The following is a 27,311-nucleotide window of genomic DNA, read 5'->3' on the forward strand; positions in this document are numbered from 1 at the left end:
ATGTCCAATACCAGCCCATTTCAGCTCCCTAATGCCTAGAGTATTGATCTTTATGCATTCCATTTCCTTTTTTTCCTCTAATTTTTTATGCTTTGCTATGTACAATCCATGTTCCAATCATCAATGGGTGTTTGCAGTGGATTCTTCTCATTTTGAGTCATGCGACATCAGCAAACAAAGGTCTTGAAAGATTACTCCATTCTGGTCATTAACTGCTTTTAGACCTTGTGAACCCTCGTCTCTATGACCTTGAAACGGGAGAACTAGATGTTGCCTTGCTGCCACTGCTGAGCACTGGGAAAGGGATCACCGTAGGAGATCCTGGATGGAGAGGGGGCATAAAAGGATGAAAAAAGACTAGATTGACGGGTCTGCTAGAGACCCGGCAAACCTCAAGACAGTGGTCCTTAGGCACCCTTCAAAGCCTGGTCCGGATCCACAGCCTCTGGGCTCCACGTTTAGCCAAATGACAAACAAACCTACAAGGTGAGCAAGAAGCATCCTGGAGGCATAGTAGGTTGGGCTGTGACCCACAAGGTCAGCAGTGTGAAGCCACCAGACGCTTCGCAGGAGAAAGATGGGGCTTTCTACTCCCGGAAACCCACAGGCGTAGTTAGGATTGGGCAGAAAGGGGTAGGTCAGCCCTGGGAAAGGAAACGGGAAGGCAGGGAGTGGGGGGTGGAGGGAAGTGGGGGGAAATAGAGTGCTGACACACTGGGGAAGTGGGGGGGGCAATCACTGTTGTGAACCCCATTCTGTGCAAACTCTTAAATGGGAAACCACCTCGCCCTGCTGACTTCCACCTACAGCACAACTTTCAAAACATCAAAAATAAATGGCAGAAAGAAAACAAACCTGCCCCATCGAGAATTGGGCTTTGCCTAGAGCAGCGCCCGGTCCCACGAAGGCCTAAACCTCGCAGGTCTCCCCGGGGCCAGTGACCCCCCTGGGCGGGCGCCCTCCTCCTCCTCCGCTCGCCCAGCTGCGGACCTGCCCGCGCCCCACGTGACTTCCTGCGCGGCGGCGGGCACCGCCCCGGCCCGGATCGGTTTCGTTTCCCGAGCCTGGGGGGACCGTGGTGCAGCCCGGCCGCCGTCCTAGTCCCAGCGCGTCCTGTCGCCTGCCACGCACCAGAGCACCATGGCGGCACTGAAGCCACTGGCCGACGAGCTGTCGTGCCCCATCTGCCTGGAGCCCTTCAAGGTGCCGGTGACCACGCCGTGCGGCCACAACTTCTGCTCGCGGTGCCTGGACGAGACGTGGGCCGTGCAGGGCGCCCCGTACAGCTGCCCGCAGTGCCGCTCGGTCTACCCGACGCGGCCGAAGCTCAACAAGAACACCGTGCTGTGCGCCGTGGTGGAGCAGTTCCTGAGCGCCGAGCTGGCCCAGACCCAGGCCCTGTGTCCCGACGACGGCTGGACGCTGCCCAGCCGCGCCGCCGCGGCGGCCCGAGCAGCCGACTCGGTGACCTGCGACCACTGCCTGAAGGCGGCCGCCACCAAGACCTGCCTCGTGTGCATGGCCTCCTTCTGCGCCCTGCACCTGCAGCCGCACCTCGACAACCCGGTCTTCCGGGACCACCCGTTGCAGTCGCCCATCCCCGACCTGCAGTGCCGCAAGTGCTCGGTCCACAACCGGCTGCGGGAATTCTTCTGCCCGGAGCACAGCGCGTGCATCTGCCAAATCTGCCTGGTAGAGCACAAGGCCTGCTCGCCCCTGAAGCTGAGCCAGGCCAGCGCCGACCTGGAGGTAGGGGCGCCAGTCTGGGCTCGGTGGATGGGTTGGCCTGAGCACACGTCCTCCCTCCCTCCCTCCACAACCCCCCACTCTCCCCCTCCGCGGGTTGGCTTTGCTGGGCTAAGGTGGAGGGCAGGGGCACCCTGAGGATCTCACAGGTCACCACCATATTTACTGGCCCCTTCCCCCTCACTCGCCCATTTCCCAGAAGGGACAACCGAAGACACGGGGTTGGAGTGTGGGGTGGGGTGGCTTCCCATAGGCCTCGTGTTTTGTAGCTGGCTTGCACACAAAATACAGCCCTGGGGGAGCCTCTCCTTAAGTCCTGGCAGCGGCTAGGACGGGGGCGTGATGATGTCCACTTTAGAGTTGAGGAAGCCCAGGTCCAGAGAGGCCAGTTTAGCTGGAGGGCAGGTGGGAAGTGGTTGAACTGGCATGGGGCCCACAGCTGGCCCGACTCCACAAAGTGCCATTTCTCTCCATGGCTCTGCCCCGTGGCTGTAGATCTGGGGCTCCAGAGCTCAGGGTGTTTCCAGAGGATTGAGGCCATGGAAGCAAAACCCTCTGGTGACCAGAGGGGACTGTTATTGATTGGAGAAGGGGAGGCCAGGAGTCGTGGAAGATGAGCAACCCCAGGGTGAGGCAGTGCTGTGGCAGTGTGACCCCTGAGGCCCTTGGTCTGTGATCTGAGTCACTGGGAGGGATCAGCCCTTTCCCGCATGGCTGGAAGGCAGAGGCGGAGGAAGGTCTTTCTCCTAGAGTGGTTTTGAACTGTGGACCTTGAGGTTAGCAGTTCAATGTGGAACCACTACGCCGCCAAAGCGCCTGATGAGGCAAAATAGATGTAGGCATCTACAATTACCCAGATTATCCAAGGAAAAGCCTGGCAATCACAACAAATCTTGCCAGAATATAATGCTGGCAGACAGGCCCCCGAGGTTGGAAGGTACTCGGATGACAAACTGGCCGCCACGAGCTTTAGCAAACCCACCCTTGTGGAGATGGTGTCGGGTGGAGACAGGTTGTAGGTGGAGGTACCACAAGCCAGAGTTGATACTTGGCAACTAGCAGCCAGAGTATCAGAAAGTTGTCACCATTGAGATTCAGCAAGGCGCTGTAGAGATCAGTTTACAGAAGCCGCTTGCAAGGCCTCTGCTCCCAGTTCCTGTGACGCAGACCCAGGTGGAGGAGAACCTGAAAGCCCAAGGGTGCCTTCAGGCAGGGAGCTGCTGGGAGTTCTTTCAACAAGTTCTTACCTGTAGCAGGAAGTAGGGGCAGGCACAGATTCTTCTCAGCCTGCATTCTTTATGTCTCTGTCAAACCCAAACTCAGTGCCATCGAGTCAGTGCTGACTTAGAGTGACCCCTATCAGTTTCAGAGACTGACACGGTTTAGGGGAGTAGGAAGCCCAGTCTTCTTCCCAAGGAGCGGCTGGTGGTGTCGAACAGCCGACCATGCGGCTCGCAGCCCGATGTGTAACCGCCACACCACCAGGGTCCCCACATACACTCACTTAAAAATAAATAAATGAGTATAACCCCAAAGCAGGCCTTCCCAACCTGGCCGCTCCTCCAGCCCCCTTGTCCTGGCTTCTCGTGGTCGTTAGGTGCCATCCAGTTGATTCCCAGTGACTGCAGGATCACAGCCTGAAATACGCGCAACACCCTCACAATCGTGAGATCTGAGCCCGTTGTAGCAGGCACTTCGCCAAGCCGTCTGGCTGAGGGTCTTCCTCGTTTTTGCTAACCCTCTACCTGCCCGTCAGGACAGGTACCTCCCCCAGCCCCTCAGGAGTCCGTCTGTGAAGGACTCTCAGAACTTCAGAAAGCTCTCCACTTTGATTCGCGATGACTGCAGCTGTCAGAGAGATGGGATCATTTCCCTTTAGGCCAGTGGTTCTCGACCTTTCCAATGCCGGGATCCTTTAATACAGTTCCTCACGTTGTGGTGACCATAAAATTATTTTTGTTGCTGCTTCATAACTAAGCTTGCTACTGTCGTGAATCATCATGTGAATATCTGATCTGCAGGATGCATTTTCATTGTTACAAATCGAACATCATTAAAGCTAAATGATTCATCACAAAAACAATATGTAATTATAGATGGTGAAATAATTTATTTCTAATGACAGTTTATTTCGAATGCCTCTGACCGACACCTTATCTCAGCTGGGTCATAGGGCATCCTCAGAGAGGTGGAGCCTGCAGCATCACCAGTGGCTTGGATGTTCAGGGTCCACTTAATATGGCCTTGGCCCCTGTTTCCAGCCCTTCCATGTGACTGTCATGCCTTATTCAAATCCAGGTGCAAGGTCATTGTGTTCAGTCCGGAATGTCCTGAGTGGAGTGGGAGAGGCAGGAAAGTGGAGGGGGCAGAGTATGTTTTGCTAGTTAATTAAAGGAAGTCGATCTTTCCCCTCTCCTCCCAGGAAGTGTCCAGTGTTTACAACTTGGACATCTGTCCATAATGTGATGCTAGAATCTTAGCTGTACCAGCTAATGAAGAGGTGACCCTGGGCAAGTCACTTAACGGCTCTGTGCTACAGTGTCCTCATCTGTAAACTCACAGCTTCGAATCAGTATGGACTCATAGTGACCCGGTAGACCAGGGTAGAGCTGCCCCTTCGCCACCAGGGCTCCTTCCTCATCTGTAAAGAGGGGTAATAATTGGTCCGCCCTCTTCTGGTTGTTATTAGACATGAATGGGTCAATGCATGTGCAGTGCATAGGAAGTGTCTGGCGTGCGTGATGGTATCCTTGTATGCCCCCGAGTCTGCCCCGACTCATAACAACCCTGCGTGACAGGGTGCAGTTTCCCTACAGCGCCTCCTTTGCGAGCTGGTCAGTGGGTCTTTTTTCCCTCTGAGCTGCTGGTGGGTTCAAACTGCTGACCTTTCCGTTGGAAGCTGATTGTCTCAGGGGTGATGTAGCTGTTGGGCGCCGGGTTGATGCCAAATCCTAGCAACCTTACTAGACAGAGTAGAGCTACTTCCTAGGCTACAGTCTTTTTGCTTTCTTTCTTTCACCTCTCCGTGTCTTCGTTTGCCTTAGTGATTAACGCACATCATCCATGGTTGTAAATTGCCTTTCCCTTCACCCAAATCAATATGTGTGTGTTATATGTGCATATTATCTGGTTAGAACCCTGGTGCCATAGTGAACTGCATTGGGCTGCTAACCCGAGGTTAGCAGTTTGAATCCATTGGCTTCATTCTGGGAGAAAGTTGAGGCATTCTACTCCCGTAGAGTGACAGTCTCGGAAACCCACAGGGTGGGCAGTTCTACCCTGTCCTGTAGGGTCTTACCTCCTTAGAGGTTTCCCCTCTCCTCTTGCCCCTCTCTGGTAATCACATTTCTTTCTGTGTGTCAATCTCCCATTGACTTTTGTAAGAGTGGAAATTGAGCAATATTTGTCTTTTTGTGATTGACCAATTCCACTCAGCATAGCGTCTTCCAGGCTCATCTGCACTGTGAGGTGCTTTGTGGACTTCTCGTTATTCTTTAACCCTGTAGTATTCCGATGTGTGTATGCACCACCGTTTGTCAATCCGTTCACATCACGCAGGATGGCTCCATTTCTTTGCTACTGTGAATAATGCTGCACTGAAGATGGGTGTGCATCTGTCTGTCTACTCATGTCTTGGCTCTTATTTCTTATTTCTGTTTTTCTCTATAATTTTATTAGGCGTTGGCTCTTATTTCTGTAGGATATGTATGTGTATATATATGTATACACACACACACACACATATATTCTCTTAAAGTCTCAAAGGCAACTAATTCACTGGTTTAGTTTTAGCTAAAACTGCCAAACATTCTAGGCAAGATAGCTCCTGGGGTCAGCAGGCAATATGGCGGAGGGTTGGCTCAAGTCTAAAGAACCCGAGGTTGATGAGAGATGCAAGATTCAGACCAGCAGGAAAAGACAAGCCTTCCCACAGAGGATGCTGAAATAGGGCCGGGCATACTCCGGAGGAAGCTTCCTTCAAATTGCATCAGGGCTGTGAACTGAACAAGAAGGCTGCCCTACTCCCTAATCCTCTTACAGCTGCCGTGCTGCCCACAACAGATGCCCTCACTGGTTACACTGTGAGATCAGTTCATGGGGGATTACCAGGCTCTGACTGCAAAACTACTGGGAGTCCTAGCCAAGCCACGTGGTCACCAAATCCAACTATCACCATTTTCAGTAGTTCCTTTCTAGAGACTTTTTTGTTGTTGTGGGTGTAGAGGAATCTGCACCTGGCTACTTTGTGATATCTTACAATTAGTTTTTTATTTTTCTTTCTGAGTTGTGTGATTGTCTATGTATAAAACCATATCACCTTCAAATAAGTATAATTTTAGTTCTTAATAATTTGGATGTCTTTATTCCCTCTTTTTTTGCTTTTATTGTTGTTTCTTAGGTTTTCTTATATTTTGAGGGGGACTTGTACAGCTCTTATCACAACCCATACACACATCCATTGTGTCAAGCACATTTGTTGCCAGCATCATTTTCAAACCATTTTCTTTCTACTTGAGCCCTCTCTCCCTCACCCTCTCTCCCTCATGAACCCTTGATAATCTATAAATTATTATTATTTTTTCATGTCTTACACTGACTGATGACTCCCTTCACCCTCTTTTCTGTTGTCCGTCCCCAAGGGAGGGGGTTATATGTAGATCATTGTGACCAGTTCCCCATTTCTCCTCCTGCCTTCCCCTTCCCCTCTTCGCTACTCTCATTTTTGGTCCTGAGGGGTTTATCTGTCCTGGATTCCCTGTGTTTCTAGCTCTTATCTGTACCCATGTACATGCTCTGTTCTAGCCAGATTTGTGAGGTAGAATTGGGGTCCTGATAGTTGGGGGGTGGGGGCAGGGAAGCATTAAAGAACTAGAAGAAAGTTGTATGTTTTCTTGGTGCTACACTGCACCTTGACTGGCTTGTTTGTTCCTTGTGACCCTTCTGTAAGGGGATGTCCAATTGTCTACAGATGGGATTTGGGTCTCTGCGCTCCCCCTCATTCAGTGATGGGATGTTTTGTCTTGGGTCAGGTTTTCAGTTTAATATTGAATAGGGTTGGGAATAGAGGGTCTCCCTGGCTGGTTCCTATTTGTGAGGGGAATTCTTTCAGTTACTCTCCATTGAGAATAATGGTGGCCATTTTCATGGAAAAGGGGAATTAAAAGACAATGGGTTTTCCCCCAAAAACTTCTTGAAGTGTCCTTGTATGCCCTCAATTATGTTGAAGGATTTCCCTTCTGTTCTTACTTTGCTGAGAACTTTTATCTGGAGTGGGTGTTGGATTTTTCTGTACCAATTGGTATGAGCATGTGGTTCTTTGCCTCGGCTTTCTTTCTTTATATTTAAAATCAGTTTATTGGGGGCTCACACAATTCTTATCACAATCCATCCTTCCATCCATTGTGTGGAGCACATTTGTACATTTGTTGCCATCATCATTCTCAAAACATTTGCTTTCTACTTGAGCTCTTGGTATCTGCTCCTCATTTCCCCCCCTCCCTCCCCGCTACCCCCTCCTCACGAACCCTTGATAATGCTTTGCTGTATTGATGAAGTGCATTCCGTTGCTTTTGGGGGGATGTTAGATCATTCTTCCATACCTGGAATGTTTCTACTTTTGTCTGGGTCTGTTGAAATTGTCTCCCTCAGTCTGCTTGTGTAGGTAGAGAGTGTGTTTACAGAAATGTGTCCATCTCTTCTAATGTTTTAAAATAAGTGGAAGTGCGGGTCTTCATCCTGCGACTGTCCTTGTTCTTTAAATTGGTTCGGTTGCGATCGCACCCGTTTCATGTCCTAATTGTGCCGTTCCCGGCTTCTCTTCTCCTTCGCTGGCTTTGCCAATGAGCGGTCTGTGGATTTCATTTCTCCTTCCAAGGAACTAACTTCTAATCTTGTGGATTCCTTCCCATATTTTCCTCTTTCACTTTTGTCTGCTCTCATCTTTCTTCATTCCATTTTTTCTGGAGCCTGTAGGCTTTTTCTTTCGTTTTTTTGGCTGCTCTTTTTCTAATTGTTGGGTTGGTAGAGTTGAGGCATTGGTTTTCATTCTTGCTTCTTTGTTGATATGTATATTTCTTGCTATAAATTAACCTCTGACACTACTTTTGATGGGTCTCAAAGGTTATCAGGACAGACCAGGACCTTGTTGGTAAAATAGAGTCAATGAAAAAGCTGAACAAACTCAAGGAGATGGATGGACACAGGGACCACAGAGGTGGGTGGAAGCATAACCATGGTGGGGATGGTGCGGGACCGGGCAGTGCCTCATTCGGTTGTACACAGGGGCCCTGGTAGCGAACAACCACAAAAAGGTTTTGGCGGTGGCTTTTCATTCTTGATTGATTATAGGAATTTTACAATTTCACCTATCTCTGCCCCCACCCCCATTCCTTTCCTCCAGTTCTGGAATTCAGTCACATGTATGTAGTTCTTGTTTTATAAGACCCATATAATTCTTAGGCGTTCTTCATTTTTTTCTCATACAAATTGACGGCCAGGGATTTGTCATCTAATTTGCTGATCTGTTCTAAAGTTACTTTAATATTATTCTTTAGTTCTTCAAACGTGTCATCTGGTTTCAAAATTTAGGGGGTTAATCTTTTTGGAGTTTTCATTTTTTTCCGCAACTACTTGTGTGTTTGTCTTTGTCATTGTGCTCTTGCATAGTTTTCCTATATTCTTCTGGAATTTCTAGGACTTTGTTGGTGTCGTTGTTTATACTAAGAAGGCCTTAGACACAAATCTTTTACGTTCCTTAGCAAGTAGTTCTAGCACGTGCCCTTCCTCGGGGAGGTATCCAGGTTCTTTATTTTGGTCATTTTTTTTCCTGTTTCTTGGTCTGATTTGAAGTCGTTTGTCATCCATGAGACGTTTTGGAGTTCTTGTATTTGTTCGTTGATTATGAGTTGGAATGTTTACCCAGATTTTTTGTTTTTCTTTACTTTGATTATCCGGGCAGTGGGGGGAGCAGAGCAGGCATGCTATTTTTGTAGCTGGTTTGGCAGAGCTGGGGTGCCCTGCCCCTAGTTCCGAGTGGGCGGAATGTGCTCGTGTCTCTGCTGCTCGTGAGGCGCAGCTCTGGGTGGGACGTGCAGGTGCTGTCCCCCATGTGTCATTGGTCTGGTAGTGGCCTTTGTCAGCTGGGTGGAGGGGGAGGTAGGTGTGATTGTTGCGACCCACTTGTTTTACTCGAGATCTGCCTCGGTCCCAGCGGGGACCTTCCCATGAAGTTCATTCTTCCACACCTGTGTGTGTTACCTTCCGTGTCTCAAAGCGGTCATAGCGTGTTGAGCCCTCTCCCCGTCACACTCTTCAATCACTGTTTGCATTCTGTCTTCCTTTCCATTGGGGGCTTCCTGCAATTCCTTAGCCCCTCGTCTGAAGCACAGAGTTCCTGGATTTTCATCTGTGCCTTTGGGGTCCCGCAGTCTTTGGGATCTGTGTTGCACGGGGATCGGGCAGTGTGTGTCCCCCGATACCATCTGTCTCCTTCCCATAGGCTGGGATCGTTATAAGGGCAGAGGACAAGCTCTTTCGCCCTGTGCAGCCTCTTGGCTGGCTTGAACCCACTCCCCGCTTAGTCAGCGCTGAGCACTTACCCATTTCCAGGGGTCCTTGGTACCCACCAGCGCGGGCCCTGATGGCTCTGTGGGCTACATGTCAGGCTGCCAACAGCGCAACTGCCGTTCAAACCTACCAGCAGCTCTGACGGAAAAGGACGAGGCCACTGCACCTTAAAGGCTGCAGTCTCGGAAATCCTACCTGGGGGTCACTGCAGGCGGTTCAGCATGGACCCGATGGGAGTGGGTTTGGGGTTTATCGGAGCTATTGTAAGTTTATAGGAACTCCGAGCTGCGGTGTTTCAGGGTGGGGCAGATATTTCTCATGCTCGGAAAGTATCTGAAAGTCAGCGTGTCACGCCCACCCAGAGGTGCCTAGGAAGAGGGGGGCCTGGTGAGGTAATTCTGAACAGTCAGCCATGGAGAGCCCCGGGTAGCGTAGCCCTGCCCCGATGATCCAGGGCATGTGGGGGCACCATGAGTTGGAATTGACTGGACAGCGGCTGATTTTACCTTCACGGTGTCCTTTCCATTTCTGTGCTCCAACATGGAAATCTTACGGAAACCGAAGCCTTCGATATCAGTTATGAAAATTATAGCAGTCGTATGAGGCCTCGTTGATGCTGTTTTCCTGCACAGGTTGAAACCCCAAACCCAACCCACTGCCATCCAGTCAGTGCTGACTCCCAGTGACCCCCTGTGGGTTTCCGAGACTGGAACTGTTTCAGCAAATAGACAGCCCAGCCTCTTGCCCTTGGAGCTGTTGATGGTGGTTTCGAACTGCTGGTCATGCTGCTCGCAGTCCAGCAAGTCACCGCTCCACCCGCGGGGGCCCTCCTGCAGAGGCAGCGCACTGCTCTCTGGAATCTGGTGTGGGCCCTGAAGTTCAGCATCACCTCCATTCCGTTGAGGCTGGACTTCAGCCCCTGCAGGCTGGTCTATGTCCGCCTCTCCCTTACCCCTTGGCTGCTGCCCATGGTGGCCCCAGCCTGGTGGGCTCGCCAGGTGAGAGTCTGGAGCTCCGACATGGTCCTCCAGGCTCCCTGGGGCTGAAGTGGGGGCGGGGAGGGTGGCATCTGGTCTTGGCAGTTCCTCTGACGAAAACAACCAGCTTATCTCTTCCGGTTTTCTTCTCACCCCCCCACACCCCCCTCCGCCAACTCTCTTCTTTGTTAGCTCTTCAATGACGTAATCAGATGTGTGTGTGTGTGTGTGTTTTTAATCTTCTGTGTTTTTCTGGTTGTTTACAGTGGAGAGTTGTCCGAATGACGTCACCTGTCATGATCCACACAGCTGCCCCATCCCCCTGTCTCTGGAGGAGCCCAGTCACCTTGTGGGCCTCTCGGTCTCAGTCTTGTGAGCTGTCCAATGGGCAACAGCGAAGACACTCTTAAGGATACAAGCTGACGCTTAGGGCCCCCTTCCTGAGATCCCGTAGTCCTGTGTGGAGGGAGCCCTTCGCTCGTGTCCGGTCACCCTCCTGAGAACAGCTGTTGTAGCTATTGTGTGGTCCACGGAACAGAAGGGAGAGATGGTGGGGCAGCTGGCCCGGGACTCCACCTCCTGTAGGATTATGCTCGTGTGGTAAATGTGCAACCACTCACAGCGAGGGCGTGCAGACTCATGGTGACCCTGTGTAGGATTTCTGAGACCGTGCGTCTGCTCCGCCCCCACAGCACGCCCAGTAACTCATCACGGTGGTCACAGAACCCACGGGCGATGCTCACGATTATGGGGTTTATCAGGGAAATATACGGGCAACACTTCAGGTGAGAAATACTCAGGATACAGCTGTTCCAGCAGGACATTTCTTCTGTCCTATGACCGCAGACAGGCCTTTCTCTGGCCCTCAGCCACATGGCCTGGTCCCAGGCGTGCTCCGACTATGTTACAAAGCTCTTGTAGGGCTGGCCAGTAAGTGTCCAAAGGACACGCGGCTGTGCCATGAGCCTCAGGACAAAGGCACTCACCTCCAGCCAGCTCTAGGGGGTCAGCAAGTCCAGCTCCCCCAGTGAAGTGCCCAGGGGCACCCCACTCCACAAGCCAGCCTCCTGCCCCCAAAGCACCCCGCTTGACTTGCTCCGTGGGCTGGGAAGTCGGCTGCTCTGGTTTCTGGTAATGCTTTATGGGTGCGGGCAGCATCCTGGTGGGTTTGAACGGCTGACCTTGCGGCCTCACCCACAGTACAGCCAGGCCCCCTTGGCAGGTGTATAGGCAGCAAAAACATTTGCCGTTTGACAGTCGTTCCACGGACCGCCCAGTGGCACATTCTTTCCAGTGTTGAACCAGCACTATCCAAGAACCTTCCCATCATCCTTCACAGACGTTCTGTGTCCCCGAAGCAGCGGGTCTTCCTTCCTACTCACGTCTCCCCCCTCCTCCCCACCCCTGCCCCAGGCAGCCACTTATAAACTTGGCTCTCTTGGTGCATGCCTGTGATAACGGTTTATATCAATGGGTTCAGAGCACATTTGACCTTTTCTGACTGGTCCCTTCGTTCAATATACTGGTTTCAAGGCTCATCCGTGTCGCAGCAGGTCCCAGGATTACCTGTCCTCTGATGGCTGGGCCACATTCCATGGGATGGCTGGAGCCCATTCCCTGGGACAGCCTTCAGGCGGTGTCTACCTCTCGGCCGTGTGGCTAGGGCAGCAGGAGGCATGTGCAGTGGGCTGGGGCTGCCCTCCTCGCTGCTCTGCTGCCCCGATCCCCTAACAGAAAGAAGGGAGGCAGCCGGGGTGGGTGAAGAAGGCCTGGTGGACAGGCTTAGGGGGTCGTCGCTGGGGTAGGGCTGAGTGAAGAGGGGCCCTCTCATGCTGGTTGGTTCTCTCCGCAGACCAAGCTGAAACAAAAGCTGGTGATCATGCATGGTCAGATCAACGGGGCGGCGAAAGCCATGGAGGACGTGCGAGCCAGGCAGCAGGACTTGCGGGTGAGTGAGGCACTCTGAGAACCTCCCCTGCCCTAAGCAGTCGGGCTGCGTGCTTACCCGACCTCAGCAGAGCAGGTGTTGGACCCCCTCCAGCATCGGAAAGTACACGTCAGCCTTGTAACACGTGGCGACAGCAATGTGCTCAGGACTGAGCCTTGCAGCCCCAAAGTAAAAACTCGCTAACATTTTCAAAATGTTGAGCTAGGGAAAGAAAAAAAAATAATGAAAGAAGAATGATGAAAAAAAATGGTTATGGTACGAAACAGGAACAAAAACGGGAAGTGAACCTGTGAGCCCACCAGGATTGTAACAGTTTATGAAACACAGCTGTCATGGGCTGCCGTGCCTGTTGACCAGGGTGGTAGCTTCAGACAATGCAGGTTTTTTATCTCAGGCGTCTGGAGGCCAGGAATCCAACTGGAGGACGTGGCCGACCCACTTTTCCTCCAAAGGCCCAGGAGAGGAGCTTCCTTCCCTGCCAGCTCCTGGTGCCTCCAGGCGTGGCACTTCGTGACAGCAAGACTCCAATGACTGCCTCTCTCTCTCTCTCTTATATTTTATTTTTTAACGTTTTTATTTCACCAAATCAATTTTAGGACACTCCCACCCCAACCCGTGGTTAAATTGCCTTTAAAATGTGTTGTGTAATCACAATCCGTTCTAGCGCTCCCTCTCCACCCCTGCTTTCATTGCTTACTTTTGAAATCCCTCACCCTCCTTGTCTCCCCCACCTCCCATATCCCCTGGGGCCCTCACATCACATGTAGTTATTATCGACATGCGTCCACTCCGTCTGTGTTTCACCAACTGGGAAGCCCAAGAGAAACAATAAAAACAATCAAAATAGAGTGGTAACGATAAAATAATAATAATATAAAGATAAAAATACAAATATCGATTAAGAAAGAAAAGACCAGCCCCAACATTTGAAAAGCCAGGGAAGAAATTTCTGTCATGGCACCTTCCAGAGATACCTGCACCCAGAACAAACTCAGGTTGGGTCAATAAGGAGGTCAGCTGACCAAGTATCAAGTTCGATCCAGCATAATCAAGGTTATAGTGATCTCTGTCTGATAGTGAGGCTGTTTGAGACCCTTGCCTGTGGGTAGTGGGGGTCTGCCCGTGGCTTAATCTGACTAGTTATTCCGCAGATGGGTTTTGGGATCCCACTGCCCTCCATAGACCTCTACCAATTGGGTGTTCATCACTTTAGCTTTGCTACTTTCCCTTTGTCATATTTGAATTTTGTAATTCTCATCTCTGGCTCACACAAGCTGCTGTGCTTCTTCTGTGTGGACTTAGTGAACTCTTCACTTAGATGGTTGCCTTTTTGAATACAAGCCTTTAAGAGCCCAGACACTATTCTAATTGATAGCTGGGCACCATCTGCTCTCTTCCCCACTTTGCTGCTGCACCCTTGTCTTCAGTGATCACTTCATGCAGGTGAGTGTGGAGCAGGGCCATGTCATCAGAACGAACTGTTCTTGGATTGGGGCTAGAGTGAAGTGGGAGCGCAGAATCTGCTTGTCCATGGGATCTACATGTCTCAAATTTACTTTGGGTGTCGTATTATGACAAAATCAAAATCCAATAAGACCAACAGTAGCAACAAACCAGCCAGCAAACAAAACAAAAGCAAATTAAAGGCAGGAAAGCAAAAACCCGTGGAAACAAAACAGTAAAACATGGTCAGCCAACCCCCTGGGGTAGAAGCCAATTACACTGATAACATCATCAAATTTTCCATTGACGCAGCGCTTTGGACACTGGGTCTGAGGAGTCCATGCGAATACAGTCCCACCTTGAGCTGCAACTTGTGAGTTGTTGCCTTAGATCAGTGGTCATCAACCTTCCTGATGCCGCGGCCCTTTCACACAGTTCCTCACGTGTGGTGACACTCACCCCAACCATAACATTATGTTCGTTGCTACTTCATCACTGTCATTTTGCTACTGTGATGAATCGGGCGACCCCTGTGAAAGGGTCATTCAACCCCCAAAGGGGTCTCGACCTACAGGTTGAGAACACAGTTCCGTCTCCCATTCGACTGAGCTCTGCTTATCCGAAGTATGGGGATTGATGCCAACGGGAAACGTCCTGGATCAATCTTCCAAGTGCAGATCCCTGCCCAGCAGGCTGACACCTGTCATGTCACTGTGATGTGGGCATCCAGGTCCCAAGGTATATGGTGATTCTGAGTCTCTTTCCATTGGATACCCACCAAGCCGGGGCTTCCCCCCAAGATCCAATGACCACCACCCCCACAGCCCTGGGGTGGCCATTCTCTGTTCCCTCTCCCATCCAAGTACCCCTGTTCTCAGTCCAAGGGTGCAGGCAACTTTGAGGCAGGACTCAGTTCATTCAGCCGGGCCTCTCTGTGAAATCCTGGTGTGGCCGTGTTATGCCATGCAGCCTCCGAGGTCAACTTCCAGGATCTTTGTGTTGCTTCATCCATGGCGTGGTTCCCGACGGTTGAGTAGAACCATACTTGTAGTGTCCCGCCAGGAATATAAAATCTGGCTCAATGTCCCCCTAGGTTCCCTCCACTCATTGGTTGGCATCCCTTCCCGCTGTGAGGCTACTCCTCCCCAATCACCCACCCTCCTCACCAACAGAACTCTCGGTGTCTCCTCCACATGTAGATGGTCCCCTCCCCGGGTCTTGGCTTGACTTTCTGCCGAAATTCTCCTTCCGTTCCTCTGGGGGCCCATGGATCTGCCCCAGCCTAGTATGGCTTCAAGTGGAAGGCCGTCTCCCATTTCCCCCGGGTGATGTGAGGGCTCCTCCTTCAGGTTGGCTGCTTTTCCCTTCACACCACCTTGCGTCTCTCTTCTTTTTTCTCTCCCAAGGATACTGGTCATTGGATACAAGGCCCCCTACAGGTCATTCAGGATCCCTGGTAGCGGAGCGGTAACTCACTGGGCTGCAAACCCAGGCAAGGTTCTCAGTTTGAAACCATCAGTCGCTCTGTGAGAGAAAGATGAAGCTTTCTACTCCCATAAAGAGTTACAGCCTCAACAAACGTACAAATGTGCTTGACACAATGGATGGATATATGGATTGTGATGAGAATTGTACGAGCCCCCAATAAAATGATTAAAAAAAAGAGTTACAGTCTCAGACACCCGCAGGGATAGTTCTGCCTGCCCTGGAGGGTTGCAGTGAGTTGCAAATGGACATGATGGCTGTGAGTTCCAGGTCCAGGACAACTTAGTTTAAACACATCTGCAAAGACCCTTTCCCTAAAATACAGCGATAGTCACAGATTATGGAATGGGAATAACCACCCAACCCACTACAGAAAGCACAGGGGCAAGAGTACAGCAAAAGGATAGCGTGCGGTAGAATTAGGGATGTTTTTATCTTCCTTCTATTTTTCAAATCTCTGGATAGCAAGGTTATGCTGATTTTATATTAAATACCCCCGGTTCCCCCCAGTATCTTGTCCTGGAGTTGCAGTCCCCAGTTGTATCAGCACAGCCGTGGGTTACTGAGATAAGCTCGGGTAGATGACCAGCTGTGCCACAGACCAGCCCAGGCAGCTATGTTCATGTTGGCAGATCTCTGGGCCTCGGTTTTCCCGTCTGCAGGATGGAGTCACGGCTGCCAGGTGAGGCTTAAAGGAAAGGACGTTGGGGAAAGTTCCTGCATTGGTTACGGGCCAGGCGGCCCACTTGTAACAGGTGGCTTAAAGAAGTCCAGGCATGAGCAGGAGGCTGGCAGGAATGGGCTGGCCTGTTCCACGCAGTCATCCAGGGATTCAGCGCCCTTCTCTCTCTCTCTGCACCACTCCCCTGCGGGGTGCTGTCCACGGGTCCTTGGTGGGAGGATGTCTTTCTTCTAGTCTGAGACAAGCGGCGCTCGGAAGAAATATAAGGCAGGAAAGGTCCTTTTATTTTTGAGAGCAATTTTCTTTCAAACAGTGAAATGACATGTAAACAGAGTCTGCTTAGTCACATGTCAGGAACTTAGTCACCCCGCCAAAGCCTAGTCATAGGGAAATCTAAGAAATGTACTCTGTGCCCCGGCAGCCACGATATTGTTGCTGTTTTTTTTCTACCACTTTTTTTTTAAATTAAAACATTTACCATTAGCCATTATCTGTGTGTGGTTTTTCATTTGCTTTTTTCTTTCTGTTTGTTTTTGTTTTGTATCATTTTATTGAGGGCTCTTACAATTCTCATTGCAATCCGTGCACCAGGTGTAGCAGGCATATTTGTACATAGGTTGCCATCATTCTACTCTTTTTCCTCTCTCACTATTGTCTCCATCTATTTATTTATTTTTAAATCATTTCCTTGGGGGCTCATACAACTCTTATCACAGTGCATCCATCCATCAAGTGTGTCAAGCACATTTGTACATTGGATGCCCTCATCATTCTCAAAACACTTGCTCTGCACGTAAGCCCCCGCATCAGCTCCTCATCCCCCCCCCTCCCTCCCCATTGTTGCTGCTGTTGAGTGAACTCTGATTCTGCCACGCGGGACCTCCTGGGATAGGCTAGCCCTGCCTGGGAGGGTTGTCTAGACTGACATCTCTGTGGAAACAGATCGCCCCCCTTTGACCCCACAGAGCTGCTGTGCGGCCTTGGGCCTCCCACCTTCGGCACCAGGGCTCCTGAGGCGTCGCTCCTTAGCCTTGGCTGCAGGCGGTGTTTCCTCACACAGAGGACGGAGGGAGAATGAACACGGGCAGTATTGCCGGTGATATGGGCGAGGCCTTAGGGAAGAGGTAGATACAGAAACGGCTGACTCGCAGGTCTCGTGTACACTGGCTATCTTGGGTGTGTTTCTGTTTGTCATGTTTGATTCTGCGCTTCTGAGGTGACTCCGCAGCTTCTTGTCTGCTGAGAAACACCATGGGGCCTTGTACCTAGTCTCCAAAGAGCTTGAATGCCGCAGGAAATGGATTTTATTAGAAGATACCTTATTTACTTCAAGAGGGCTCAAACATCATTTCAACGTCTAACCAATTTTTTTTTTAATTTTTAAGAAACGACCATTGAAATACTTTACTTTTTTTATGGCACTGTTTGCTAAAGGCAGTGTTCATTCTCACATCCGTACACGTAATACGGCTCAAGGTCCTTGAAGAATCTAGCCCCCTGTAGTGCTGCTATTGGAGGGTGACTCTCTAGAGGATGGTAGACTTGTCTTTTTACAACTCCCGGATTATCGACTACTTTCCATTTATTCATGGCCTTAGTTCTCTGATGGGCCCCTAACAAAGAGAAATACATTCTTTCAGAGTCAGGAGCTGGAAGCTAGAATTCAGGGCGACGGCTCTAGGGCAAGGCCGTCTCTGTCTGTTGGTTCTGCGGAAACGTCCTTGTTTCCTTCCAGCATCTGTGGGCCTGGCCTTCCAGAGCTCCCTGTGTCTTGATGGTCTTCTGCGTCTAGGAGGTTCTCAGCACAGGGACCTGAATCCAAAGGGTTTGCTCTGTTCCAGGTTCTCTCTTGGTGGTCCTAGGTTTCTCTTCTCTGCTGGCTTCTCCTTTTATTTTTTGCAAGATAAAAGGTGACTGAGGCCACACACTATGTATGGGGTCAGGGCTGTGATCTGATTCAAAGTGTTGCATTTCCTAATCACCTTCGAACTGATTGACTGATCACCTAAGTTCCTGGGGGTGAAAACATTATTACTTAAGTAGAAAATTGCATTATTACATAACTGTCAGACCACTGAGCATCCTGGCCCAGCCAGGTTGGGGTGGGGGGAGGGAGGCACAATTCCACTGATAGTGTTCAGCTACTCCCATGGGTTTCTTTCTATGTTTCACAAGTATGTGTGCCTTCTTTGGCACTAAATGCCACCGCTCTCCTGGTTTCTGAGCTGTCCATGAAGAATACCATCCTGCACGCATTCTTGGACAAGTTGCTTTTCCCTCGTGACAATTTATACATCCATAGCTCTGATTCATTACTTTTCTGAAACTTGAAAAAAAATGATCCCTGCTTACTGTCCCAGCCTATGACTGTCCAGAAGACGTGTTCAATCTGTAATTGGTGGACATTTAGTTTGCTGCCAAGGTTTCACTAGTTCAAACAATGTTAGGTGTCTGGGGATTTTTCGAGGGCATAGTCCCAGGATCGGAGTGCTAGGGTACAGGGTCTGAGCACCTTAAAACTTGCCATTGGCAGCTAATCTAATCTAATGCCCCATGAGATGAGACTGCTGGGAGCCCTATGGTCTTCATTGGCTGATTTTTTGGGAAGTAGATCAGCAAACTTTTCATCCCAGTCCATCTGAGTCTGACTGCCCTTCTGAAATCTGTTCTGCATGGGGGCAGCATGTAACCTCGCACTGACATGACGGTGGGTGTTCATGACGGTGGGTGTTCATTGGCCTGGCATCAAACCCAGTCTTCTCACATCGAACCACCAATGCTCTGGCCGATCTACTAGATATTGGCAGGTCGGTTCTCCAGTGATCGCACCCCTGTGTGACTCTCCCTGAGTACAAGGGAGTCAAGGGCTCCCTTGGATCCACATCTTCCCAATGCTTGGCATCGCAGGGTTAGTCTTTAGCCAGTCTGACGGAGCCCTCTTGTCTCGTCTTGGCCCTCTGCAGGAGGCAGCGAACAGGAAGATCGATGTGCTCCAACAAGAATACATGGAAATGAAGGCGTTCATTGAGACCTCGGAGGCCAACTCTACCCGGAAGATAAAGGAAGAGGAGAAGCGGGTCAGCAACAAGTTGGACAGCATTTTCCAGATCCTGCTCAAGAAGAAGCATGAGATCCAGACCCTGAAGGAGGAGTTTGAAGCAGTCTTGAGTAAGGGGGACGAGTTTGAGTTTCTGGAGGTGAGTCTTGGTGAGGTCTGTTAGTCTGGGTGTGTTAGTCTGGGTTGATTAGAGAAACCAATTCACAGACACTCGTGCGTGTAAGAAAGAACTTTCTATACAAGAGCAATTGAATATTGAGAAAACAGCCCAGCCCAGTCCAGATCAGTCTGATATTATCCCATATGTCCGATACCAATCTATAAAGCCCTCTTCAGACTCACAAAACACATACAATGATGCTGAATGGAGGAAGATCACAGGCCAGTGGGTGGGAAGTCTTGTGGATTCAGGGGTGGCATAAGCATCTCAGTGCTGGCAGGGTCTCCAGGTGGCTCTTCCAACTCAGGGCTCTAGCGTAGCTCCATGCATCTTGTCAGCTGCAATGTCTCCCAGGGAGTGAGCTTGTGTCCTCCCTCCTGTGAGCTGTTTATCTCCTTAGCGCCTCCAAATGAGCTTATCAAGCTGCAATCTGATTGACAGGCTAACCTCCACCCCTTCACTTTTAAGTCTCAAAGTGACAACAGATGACGTGACTACCACACGAGGGCAGTCATTAATGCTAAGCGTCCCCTCTGCCTAGGTGCAGTAGGGTGCTGTCAAGGAATTGGGACTGTGAGAGGCCACCAGGAGCATCCCTGTGACACACTGCTTCATTTCCACGGTGCATAACCTCTTATCATCAAGCTAGTAGCTTGTAATAGCATACATTTATAATCTCATAATTCCTGGGGCTCAGGGTTTAGTGGGTTGTCTACCTCTGGGCACCCATGGCTGCGTTCTGGGTGTTGGCTCGACTAGGAGCTTAGATCCTCTTCCACAGTCCAGTGGTTGTTGACAGACATTAGATTCTGGCAGTTGTAGGACCGAGGTTCCTGGTTCCGTGCTGGCTGTGAGTCAAGGGCTGCTGTCCTCTTCCAGAGCCCCTGAAATTCCCTGCTCACAGCTCCCTCTCCTGATTTGGTAGCTTACTTCAAAACCAGCAGGAGAATCATGCCCTCCAGGAAGGCCAAGTCCCTCTTGTAAAGGCTTTTACCTTCTACAGCCTACCTAGGACCCTCACCCCACTGAGGACCTCAAAATCAGTTGATTTGGAACCTTACTTGTAGCTGCAGGATTCTTTCACCCTTGCCATGTCGTCTATGCCAACCGTGGTGGTGACACCCCGTCCTATTAACAGGAAGGTGGGGAGCGGACTGCACAAGCCTGCCATCTTGCTTGTCTCCTCCCCCTACAAGACCCCAGGAAGTGTGTTTCCGAGACGTAGATTTTCCCTTCCTCCTCAGGCCCTTTTTGGCTTCTTTTTCTTTACCAAGGCTCACTGGGTCCTTGATAACCGGGCCATCTTTGCCAGCAGCTCACTTCCTGTTGCCCAGCCCAACCAGGGACTCACTGTTCTGTGTTTCCTGGGCATCGCTTGGGAATGCTGTACCTTCTCCACCCAGAGACCCCATGGCCTTCTTTTAAGCTGCCACGACAGTTCCCCATCTTCCATATTCCATCAGTGGAGTTCCTGTGCATGTTCACCGGTGTGTTAGGCAGGGTTCTCTTATATATTATATATAAAAGGATAGGTTTGTACAGCAAGAACGAATAGAACAGCTAATTAGTCCACACAGCAGTACAGAAGGCTCAGTTCAACCCACTTTTGTGGAAGAGTTAATATACTGAAAGTCCTTCAGCTCAGGAGGGGGCTTCGGTCCAGGGTCAGGGAAGCAGACAGCAGAGTCTTCCCGCAGGCAGCAGGCAGCAGGGTGGGTCAGCACCAGTCAGTAATACAGGAGCTTAGTGAAGCAGGCCCGGATGGGATATCGAACTTAAGCAGCGTAAGGAGACAGGATCCACCAGCCTCAAGCCCAAGTGATGTGTGGCGGAGGAGGACTTGATGGAGCCTCAGCTATGGCCACATGGCTCATGGGTTGGCTTGACCCACAGGTAGTGCAGCTCACAGGTTGGGGCAGAGAACTAGCTAAAGCAGCAGCACGCTGGTCCGATCACCAGAGAGCAAGAGAGATGGGGGCGGAGCTTGCAGAGCCATTTATCTCGTTGCCCTCTAATCATGCTGTGACCTGATTAAACTCCACCCACACGTTCCTGTTAACCTAGTTAGCACGATAAATCTAACTATCCCAACCTGCCTCCACGATGGCTTTCATGATGGTGTGTCAGCTGTCCCTGTTTTCATGTCTGCTTTGGCGACTACTAACTTACTTTGACTTTTGGCTGGGCCCACCCCTTCTTTTGTCCCCTTCTGCCTTGCTCGTTGGGGGCCTGCCAGGCAGGGGGTATTGGGTGGGCTCAATTGAGCGGGTCACCTGCCACAGTAACACGGTGGGTCCTGGGGAGGTTCCTGGAGGCCCTAGGAACCTTCTCTTCCCCGTTGACAAGCTTCTGGTCCATTGCCTGGCCCGGATGCCACGAGGGTTCATCCTCAGTGCTTGTTATTGTTTGTTGGCCTGGCTGCTTCCCTGGCCTTTCCCAGCCAGAGCTGGAATAGTGGGAAGCGCATCACCGTGGTGTTCTGATGACCAGGGACCCAAGCTCACCCCTACCCCACAGGCAGAGTTCCTATCAGGCTGCGTACTTGCCAAGGGCTAGCCCTCAGCTTCCGCTCCCAGCTGCGGGTTGCTGTGGGGGGTTTCCCGAGCCTGCCGTTTGAGAAGCGGGTGGGACTTAGCACCCACGGGCCCAGGGAAGCTCCTCCTGAGACTGGAGTCCTGAGCCTTGGCTTCTCCCGAGTGACCTTCACTGACACCCTTCCCCCACTCTGGTCCGTTCCAGAAAGCCTCCAAACTGCAAGGAATCTCCACGAAGCCAGTCTACGTGCCCAAGGTCGAGCTGAATCAGGAGCTGATCAAGGGCGTCTGTCAGGGCACCGTGGACCTCAAGCACGAGCTGAAGAGGTACATCAAGCAGCACCAGGAGAAGAAATCCGAAGACTCCCCCAGTCCAGGTGAGAGCGAGCAGCCCCTATGCTTCCTCCCCGGGGCCCTACAGCTGGTCGGAACCCCTCAGCAAGCATTCTGCGGGGAGGAATGGGGCCAATGGAGGGCATGATGCGGAGTCCTGGGGCTCAACCACCCTGAAACAGTCACTTCCCTGGGTGCTGCTGGGGAACCTTTGGCTCATCCTGACTTTATGGCCATCCCTACTAGAAAATTCTGGAATGGCGTAGGTCTTGGCCGTCCCAGACAAGCTCCTTTGGAGTCTGCTCATTGAGGGTTTTGTGATAGGTCTCAAAAGGACTTGGAGGGCTCGGTGTCTTTGGCGGGGACATGTCTTGTTTTGGAGGATAAGACAAACCTGATATCCTCCGTGTTGCTCCCTCTCCGCCTCCTCATAGCCAACCTATCCCTGGAGTTGGCTTCTTAAAGACCTCCTGACCCAGCCCTCAGTCCCTCCCCCAGCCGCAGCCACCACCAGCCTGCTCCCTGCTGCCACCACCTGTGTCTACCTGTAGCAGCTTCTGCAAGGGGCCTTCTGCCTCTGCTCCGGCTGCAGTCCAAGAGGGAAGTTGAGGATGCAAATCTCATCTCCTCCCTGCTCCTCCTTGCTTCAGGGGACTCTCGGCTGCTTCTACATTACAGGCCAGACTCTGGACTCTGCATTTGAGCTCCCTCCCCGGAGCCTCTTCCTTTCCATGCTCCGATCCTCAGATGTGCCACAGGGCCTTGGTACATGCTTGCCCTGATATCTAGAAGACTCCAAACCCACCATGCTCACCACTGGACACCTTTTGAAACTCAACTAAAACATGACATTTCTCTGCCAGCCTCCCCTGCCTCCCCTCTCAGCCTTCACCACAGGAGGTCTTAGGTCCTTAGCACCCCTGTAGAGCCCTTTGCACATCTACCCTGTGACCCCTGTCTGTCTCTCCCACTGGAGGATGCTACTTTTTAGGGCAAGTCTGTCCCGTCTTGCAGGCCTTGTTCTCTGTCCAGTGCCTTCCGGGCCTTCCAGGGAGGTGGCTCGAGGCTACGGTTGGTCAGACAAACATCCTTGCAGGACAGTGCCTCTGGAACCAGGCATGCAGACCCACAGTGGGATACTGCGCCATGGACAAAGCGATGGATGAATTAGCCAGGCACCTTTTTGGACCCGTGACTGGTATTGGTGATCCGTGGCCCGGGATGGGCGAGGACAGAAAACCATTTGGCAGGAACCAAATGTTTGCGCAAACACTACACGCTAGGCAACTTGGTTTACTTCGGTGGCCACGTCAACCGTGAGGAGGGGTGGGATCCTCCCTGTCCTGCACCTGGGAGAAAGAAAGCCCAGAGGGGTCCCTGAGCTGGACAGTGATGGAGTGACGGAGACAAGGCTTGCTCGCAGTGACATCCTCTGCCAGAGAAGAGGGAAACACATCCAACTGGCCCTCCTAGTACCTATCTATCTCTGGGGCAGGCCAGTCGAAAGGGCTGTCTCTATAGCCCTTCACCTCTCTGCCCAGGGTGCACCGGGCTGCTGGCATTGGCGGGAAAGAGCTGTTTCAATGAACCCCTTCTTCTTTGGTGCAGGTGACTCCAGAGAGCATGTCCCGCCCTCCGCCACCAAGAAGAAGCCTCCCAGTAAGTAACTCCACCCCTGTCTCCATGGCAGCAGCACAGCAGTGTTTGGCAGGTGCCTAGTGAGGCATTCACACCAGTGTCCCTGCTTCTTCCAGGCCCCCCCAAGCCCATCCCAGGGGGGAGAACTGGCAGAAGTGCCCATGGGAACTTAAGAGGAGGTGCCCTGACATGCCTGGGCTGCCTCGAACAGCTGGGCCACCCAGTCTCTGGCTTCTTTGCAGCATGGGGTTGTAGGCCTTGGACAGAGCCCCCTAGAGAAGGCTGGTAGTAGTCTCCGATGACCAGTGTCCACCTTGTCTTGTGAGTGCTGAGTTGTAATGTGCTTCTGCCGGTACGGTGTTTCTCGGCCTTTCTTACATTATCATTCTTGTCACCCCTAAGCCTGTTGAAGTCTTTTCCCCAAACTAGAGTCCCCGCACCCAAACCCACTGCCAGCGAGTCAGTGCGGGCTCCTAGCAACCCTGCGGGGGGTTCTGAGATGGGTTCATCTTGACGGGCACAGCCTCATCGCCCTCCCGAGGAGTGGCTGCTGGGAGCGGCGGGCGGCTCACAGTGGAGGGAGGGCTGTGGTGGCCAGGGAGGCCCCGAGCCTGGGGTCCTCTGGTCAGAGAGGAGTGGGCGGTGAGTGAGACAGCCCCCGGGCATTCTGCTGAAGGGTGGGGGGATGCAGTAAGTGGGGGCATGCAAGGTCAAGGGAGGGTCAGTGGAGAAATGGGAGATGGGCCAGAGCAGGCCACGAGACCCCCCCAACACTCCCTGTCCATGCCGCTGTTGAGCTCGACTGTGTATCACAGGGTCTTAAGACACCGGCCCTCCCCCTCGAGCATCTGGTTCCCAAGTCTGGGCTGAGACTTGGAACCTGCTCTCTAAAGGGCCTGGGTGCTGCTGCTGGCTCGGGGACAAACTTTCAGAAGCACCGTGCAAGCAAACCTGAGCTCTACAGACTCTAGAAATTTCTAAAAAGCATACCTATCTATCATCTATTTAGCGATCTGACTGACTCTGTTTTGCGGTTTGAATTTCCTCCTCTTCTGAAGATACGGTTGACCTAGAACTTGTATCCTCATTGCCCAAATCAAGATCCAGAACTTTCTCTGGATCCAGACATTTCCCTCCTGCTCCCGTGGGTCCCTCTTGTAACAACCAACAACCACCGGCCTGGCTTCTGGCTCTGTCGGCCCCAGGCGCCCGATGGTTGCTGACCCCGCAGCTCCTTCAAGCTCACAAGAGGCCCAGCCTCACTTGGCCGGGCCCGGTTCATGCACACAGACGCTTTGATGGTCTTTTGAAAGTGTCACTGTGGGGTGTTTTAAAGGTTCTTACTTCTAAAAACTTTCTTTTTCAGAAGACGAAAAGAGACCCAAGAAACCCAGTAAGTCCCGCATCTCTCCCTCCTTCTGTGTCCCGAGACTAGCCAGGCACAGCCACAGCCGGCCTGTCCTATCCGAGGGCCGCGAGGACTCGAGTTTATGGGAGCTCTGTCCTGACAGGTCTACAGGGATAAGATGGCGGACAGGAGCCCTGCCTGGGCTCACCTGTGCCACCTTGGCGTGCATGTGTGGGTGTGTACTTGTGTGTGTGGGTGTGTACTTGTGTGTGTGAGTGTGCATGTGCGCGTGTTTCTTGGAAAGCAGCTTTGGAAGGTGCCTTGCATCCGGCTGCCCGCTCATTGCTCCTCCTCCCTCCTCCGCAGCTGCCTTTCCTGCGCCACCGAACAAGCCTCCCACCGCCAAGGTGCCAGAACCAGCTGATCCCGAGGGTGAGTTCTCGTGGGCATGGGGTGGTGGCCCCCCCATCCCGCAGTTGTCTGAAAATGGCTGTTTCCTCTCCGCCACAGCCAAAGGCATCGCGCCCCCGCAGAGCGCATCTGTCAAGGCCAAGGAGCTGGAGGTCTTCTTAGCCAAGTCCAGAGCCGAGCTCCTGGAGTGTGAGTTGCTCCTTACCCTTGCTCGCCCGCCCCTCCGCCCAGCGGCGCCCTGGCGCAGCTGCGCCCTTCACCGGCCTTCTTCCTCACCCTGCCGTCAGAACCAGCCCTGCCTCGCCTCCCTTCTGAGCCAGCTGAGGCTCTACCATCGGTTCCTTGACCTCCGCTCTGGCTGCCCCATCTGTCTGGCTAACCCACCCCCAGCCCTGGCTGCTTTCTCTGGGCCTTGCTTGTGGAACCATCCGCTTCACAAGCCTGGCGCCGGGTCCCTCTGGCTCGGGCTTGTGCATCTTACACAGCACCTGACTCGTGCTCGGGCGCAGGTCGCGGTGGGTGGATGGAGAGATGGGTGTCTGATGGACGGGTGACTGGAACAAGCGGGTGGCTGATGGATGGCTCTTGGGATGCTGGGTGAATGAAACAAATCCACCCCTGGTCCTGCCTGGGGCAAGGTGCATGAGGGAGAAGCCCTGAGGGCCCTTGGGATGCCTTCTTTTCAGATGCGACTAAAGTCATCCTGGATTTCAACACCGCCCACAACAAGGTGGCTCTGTCGGAGAACTTCACCATGGCTTCGGTGGCGGACACCCCCCAGAACTACCGGCCCCATCCGCAGAGGTTCACCTACTGCTCGCAGGTGCTAGGTCATAACTGCTACAAGAGGGGGGCCCACTACTGGGAGGTGGAGCTGCAGCGGAACAACTTCTGCGGGGTGGGCATCTGCTATGGCAGCATGGAGCGGCAGGGCCCCGAGAGCCGGCTGGGCCGGAACAGCACCTCCTGGTGCGTGGAGTGGTTCAACACCAAGATCTCGGCCTGGCACAACAACACCGAGAAGACCCTGCCCTCCACCAAGGCCACGCGCATCGGCGTGCTCCTCAACTGTGACTCCGGCTTCGTCATCTTCTTCGGCGTCACCGACAGGGTCCACCTGCTGTATAAGTACAAGGTGGACTTCAGCGAAGCGCTCTACCCAGCCTTCTGGGTGTTCTCCTCGGGGGCCACGCTCTCCATCTGCTCCCTCAAGTAGGCAGGCCGCGAGATGCCCACGGAGACCAGCCCGTCGAGTGCCCGGGGCCTGGGGGGAGAAGGCACCCAGCAGGTGCAGGTCTACTATGGAGAACATCCCCCAAGGGTTAAAAGAGAGAGAGAGCGCAGGGGAAGGGGTGTGGCAGGGAAAGGTTGGGGGTGGGGTTGGGGGGTGGCAGAGAGCGTGTCTGCCTCCTGGCACCTTGATTTCCCCAGGCAGGGTGACCTCATCCCGCTTGCTGGGGAGCAGGGGGGCAGGCCGCTGAGAATAAAGCTCTCCCTGTCTTCCTTTCTGCCCTGGTGAAAGCCCCAGTCTCTCTCGGATCACGTGGCTCGGGCGCCTTGGCCCTGTGGGGTTCTTCCAGAGCGTGGGGCTGCCATGACTCTCCACAGCACTGTGTAACTCGACAGATTTAAAAAGAAAAAATTCCCAAGTCCCTGAATTCCAGTAGGACCCATCCACCCAGCCCCACGTGTTGGGGTTGGGGCGGTTACTGGGCCCCTTCTCTCAGTCCTTCTCGGTGCTCAAGGGGGCTGTCACAGCAGCCATCACCCCAGAGACAAGCCTGCTGCTCCCCCCACAAAGCCTCACCCTTTCTGGCCCCCTCGTTTTCAATGTTCAGTTGGACAGGAACTTTCTGAGTCGAAGACCTTAATCCATAATGTGAATTGGCCTGGTTGGGCTTACCTTGGTGTTTCAAGGTCAGCGTGACCCAGGCTTAGCTTTGACCAGAGCCATCCCACTGTACTTCCAAGTTTATACAGGA

The 27,311-nt window shown here is 52.3% G+C and overlaps 1 protein-coding gene across 1 annotated transcript; it reads left to right on the forward strand.

The window, feature by feature from the left end:
* Positions 1-1,012: 1,012 nt before the first annotated feature.
* Positions 1,013-26,697, forward strand: TRIM25 (tripartite motif containing 25). Its single transcript, XM_075561560.1, has 9 exons — positions 1,013-1,749; positions 12,142-12,237; positions 18,811-19,044; positions 21,805-21,976; positions 23,541-23,591; positions 24,937-24,963; positions 25,285-25,350; positions 25,429-25,518; positions 26,016-26,697. The coding sequence occupies exons 1-9, from the start codon at positions 1,141-1,143 to the stop codon at positions 26,543-26,545; spliced, it is 1,875 nt and encodes a 624-aa protein (XP_075417675.1). The 5' UTR covers positions 1,013-1,140; the 3' UTR covers positions 26,546-26,697.
* The last annotated feature ends 614 nt before the right edge of the window (positions 26,698-27,311 follow it).

This window comes from Tenrec ecaudatus, chromosome 10 (genome assembly GCF_050624435.1).
Source record: "Tenrec ecaudatus isolate mTenEca1 chromosome 10, mTenEca1.hap1, whole genome shotgun sequence".
NCBI lineage: Eukaryota > Metazoa > Chordata > Mammalia > Afrosoricida > Tenrecidae > Tenrec > Tenrec ecaudatus.